Genomic DNA, 4,263 nt, shown 5'->3' with positions numbered 1-4,263 from the left:
TGCTCTTACTCGTCTTAATAGCGATTTTGAGGGCTTTTTTCTTCTCCTTGTAGCATGTCTCGAACAGCGCTTGCGTGGGACGCCCTCGACTTCGTTGACATCTTCGCCTTGCAGAGAGGCACTCGCTCCTGGCGACGGATATCTCATGATTCCACCAGGGGACTGGTCTCCTTCCATTTCCTCTAGTGGAGCTCGCCATGGCGGCATCACAAGCAGCCTTGATTCTCGCAGCTAATATGTCGGCGCAGGTGCTGGCGTCGCCAGTGATGACGTTGCCATCCATACTGCTTAGGAGTGTATCTGCGTTAAGGGTGTGTACTTTGTACGCAGATTGCCGGAGAGACGGGCCCTGCTGGCTGTGCATCGTCTGGGTGATAATGGCTGCGTGGTCGCTGTATGTGAGCAGATCCGTGACCTTCCAGTGGCTGGTCCGGCAGAGCTCCGGGCTGGCGAAAGTCAGGTCAATGATTGACTCTCTGCCTGCCTTGCTATAGGTACATCTAGCTCCATCGTTCAGGAGACAAACGTCTAATGTGGCCAGGGCGTCCAGAAGGATGGTTCCCCGCTGAGTCGTTTTCGAGCTCCCCCAGGCGGTGGACCACGCATTGAAGTCCCCAGCGATTAGTACTGGGGATCTTCCGCGGGCGTCTCGGGCGATCTCCTGCAAGATGTCTCTAAAGGCATCTATATGCAAGCTCGGGGCAAGGTAGCAGCTGTAGATGGTGGTTGCTTGGACCTTAGCCCTTGCATAGCCAGGTCTCGACGCCCTCTGCGACAGGTGTCCGGGGGACTGCCCGCAGCTCCATATGGCTGCACCACCATCCGCACTCTGTTGCCATACTCCCTCTGCCTTTGACTTGTACGGTTCACTCAGTACAGCAATGTCAATTTCCTCCTCGAAAACCGTCTGTGACAGCAGATCTTGGGCAGCTCTGCAGTGGTTTAAGTTAAGCTGTAAAAACTTAACCATTCTGCGTGTTATGGATGGCCTTCAGGTACTAAGGGCAGATCCTGCTCAAAGTAGCGTGCGCAGCTTCACCCGCGGGTTTGCCTCCTCTGGTGCATAGGATACACCTGGGCTTGGCTTGGCACGTGTAGTGCTTGTGGCCTTCTTCCCCGCATCTGAAGCAGGAGTTTTGTGTGGCCTTGGCTACTGAGTCTGAGGCCCTGCATCTCGTCGAGGTATGCCCATAGCCCATGCATTTGAAGCACCTCCTTAGCTCGGTCTTCTGTCTGATGCGACAGACGACCCATCCGATTCGGATTTTGCCCTTATCGAGCAGTCGCCGCGCATGATCAGGCCTGAGGTTGACGGTTGCTGTTTGCGTGCCGCCAAACGCCTTCCGCATCCTAGGTGCAGCGTTGCTTGCGATGTCTGAATCCTCTCCGGCAAACAGAGCCATAGTGACTTCTTCCCCGCTGGTCATCTCGTCCAGGTCGCGAATCTCCACTTGCACAGTTTCCTGCATGACCGCCACCTCTGCTTTATCGGATATGGCCGTCCTGAGTGCTGCCTGCAGCTGCTGTGCGGACGGGTCCTGAGGCTTCTGCATTCTCAATAGGAGTCCGCCATTTGCAGTTCTTCGCAAGCCTTGAACATTATCTTTGAGTCCCTGGAGGGAGGGCTCAGTTTTGACCAGCTTCAACATATCTGCGGACGAGCCTTCGCTGCACTTTATTAAAATAGCGTCGGCGCGCTGCTTCCTGGGCATGACAGCGTTTGGTGCTCCCTTTGGGTTCGCTGCTCTCCGGTCTCGGTTGGGGATTCCTGGGTTTAGGCTTGGCCCTGACCTGTTGCCATGCCGAATTTCCTGGCCCGGTGGTACAGGCCGCTTTAAGGATCGTGGCTGTCAGCGTGGGAGTGGTCTGCTGGCTTACGCTCGAGGTAGAGCCCTTGGTGTGGCCATCGGCCAGCGCTGCACTGATGTCGACCTGCAGCTTTTTCATCGCCATCATGGAGTCGATTGTCCCCTGGGTGACGTGGCGGACCACCTTTTTGTTGTTTGTCTTGGTATCCGTGAACTTGGCGATCATCTCGTCTAGCATCTTCCCCAGCTTTTCGGCTAGTGCTGGTGCGCTAGTGTCCACTCTCTGCTTCTTGTGCGCTCCTGACTGGTTCCCATCGGGGCTCACAGCATCAAAGCTTCTCTTCGGAGTAGCCGTTTCCTCCTCAGTCTCGCCGAAAACAAACACGGGTCCCTGCACATTTGGCGGTGCCGACACCGGTTGCTTCTCTGGCATGCTCGCGGGAGGCGAGTGTTGCATCTTCTGCTTGTTGCGCTGGAAGTTTCGCAGCAGTTCCTCCTCTGCTCTAGCTACTGCTAATGCCTGGGTCTCGTCGTCCCGGCCTGCAGGCGGTTTCGTTTGGCTCATCGCACCTGCTCCTTAGTGGGGTCCCTCGGTGCACAGGAATTTCCCCCAGTGGATGCCTGATGGGAGTTATACCGCTCCTTCTCGGTCCCCAGAGCCCCTTTTGACTGGCGCCGCCTCAGCGGAGGGGTTGGATAGCGGCTAGTTCCTTGGCCTTCTGCTCGTTGCCCCACTGGAGCCAGCTGCGGAATATTAACTGGGGCCGTATGGGTGGGCCTTCCAGCTGTACGCACAAATTTAGGATTAAATTAAAGGCCAAAACTTGGTTTAGCCTCTAGTTAAAATTTTTAAACTTGCGCGGGCTGCACTCGTTTTCCAACACTACCTCAAGTGCGAAAGCCCCCTACGCGTGCGTTGCGCAACACTGTGATCAGCTGATCTTGTTGTGCTGCTGAAAACGCGAGGGAAAATGGGAAAAAGAGTGGCTTGTGGAAACTGTTCCAATTCGTGAGAGTGAGGTGCTCACTGGACAAGAGAGCGGTCCCCCCCCTTGCCCTGGGGGTCTATGGCGATCGCGAGTACCAAGATTCCCAAGATTCGGATATCCTCCCTGGGCCGGTTCTGGTACGTACCCTTGTCCCGAGGTGTCTCACACTGCATCCAACCACTGTGAGTAGAAAAACACTCTCTCTTTTTTTTTGTTTTTTTTTTTTTTATTTAAAGATGAACAGGAAGTATTTTTACAAAAAATTTGGATAGTGGAAGTTTTGGAGAAGGAGTCCACTCCCGCGGGACTGCCGCGAAGCTATACTTCGCGGGGTGGCTGGCGGTCAGGTTGCCGCTCATCTAAGGCCCTCAGTGCGTCGGGTCTGCTCCCGGCGCCTTAGCTCCCTCATGACGGTTGCTGCCATGTCCGTAACCGCATCCCAGTTGGATGGGGTCTCCAGCATACACCCAATTATGGTCTCGGGTGTAAGGCGACGGTTGGTTGTTGCCTCTGCTGCCTCTCTTTCCGCGCGGAAAAGCGGACACTCGAAGAAGGCGTGTTCTGCATCCGCAACGGATGCACCGCCGCAATAGTCGCAGGATGGGTCGGCCTCCTGCTTGAATCTGTGAAGATAGGCCTTGAAGCATCTCTCGTACAGTTGTTTTTTTTTTTTTTTTTTTTTTTTTTTTTTTTTTTTTTTTTATTGAAAAGAATATAGGCTTAAGTACGTATGTTACAGAGGATGGATAGGGTGGAAAGTCCGCACCCGTGGGACTGCCGCAAAGCTATACTTCACGGGGGCGGTTGGCGGTCCTGTTGCCGCTCATCGGTCGCCTTCGGTGCGACGGGTCTGCTCCCGGCGCCTCAGCTCTCGCATCACGGTTGCTGCCATTTCGGCAGCCGCATTCCATTTGGAGGGGGTCTCCAACATGCAACCGACTAAGTTGTCGGGTGTCAGGCGGCAGTTCATTGCCGCTTCCAGCGCGGCTCGTTCCGCCGAGAATAGGGGGCATACGAAGAATGCATGCTCCGCGTCCTCAGTAAAAGCGCTGCCACAGTAGTCGCAGTACGGGTCGACCTCATGCTTAAACCTGTGGAGGTAGGCCTTGAAGCAACCATGTCCTGTGATGATCTGCGTGGTGTAGTAGTCCAGCTGACCATGTCGTCTCTGCAACCAGGGAACCAGATCGGGGATGAGCCTGTAGGTCCATCGTCCTGTGCTCGCGTTGTTCCATCTATCCTGCCATCGAGCCATGGTGCTGCTTCTCTGGATTCTGCTACCTGAGTTCCCAGTCCTGCGCTCCTCTGCCAGTAGGTCTATTGGGATTGCTCCCGACACCACCAATGCAGCTTCTTCTGACACCGTGCAGAAGCAGCTCGAGATGCGCAAAGCGCAGCGTCTGTAGACAGACTTACACTGCCGGCTGTAGCTGACAGTCCTCATGGCTTCCGCCCAAATCGGCGCG

The 4,263-nt window shown here is 55.2% G+C and overlaps 1 protein-coding gene across 1 annotated transcript; it reads right to left on the bottom strand.

Moving 5' to 3' along the window:
- Nucleotides 1–9: 9 nt before the first annotated feature.
- LOC138929339 (uncharacterized) lies at nt 10–2,373 on the bottom strand (the record flags this gene model as incomplete). The annotated part of the gene is made up of 3 exons (XM_070288782.1): nt 1,675–2,373; nt 1,075–1,613; nt 10–932 (listed from the first exon to the last, which is right to left on the bottom strand). Coding segments are annotated over exons 1-3 (2,161 nt in total), but the record flags the coding sequence as incomplete, so codon positions are not given.
- Between the last annotated feature and the right edge of the window lie 1,890 nt (nt 2,374–4,263).

The sequence above is a fragment of the Drosophila kikkawai genome, unplaced genomic scaffold (genome assembly GCF_030179895.1).
Source record: "Drosophila kikkawai strain 14028-0561.14 unplaced genomic scaffold, DkikHiC1v2 scaffold_143, whole genome shotgun sequence".
Lineage (NCBI taxonomy): Eukaryota > Metazoa > Arthropoda > Insecta > Diptera > Drosophilidae > Drosophila > Drosophila kikkawai.
This window is presented reverse-complemented; position numbering and strand designations above follow the sequence as displayed.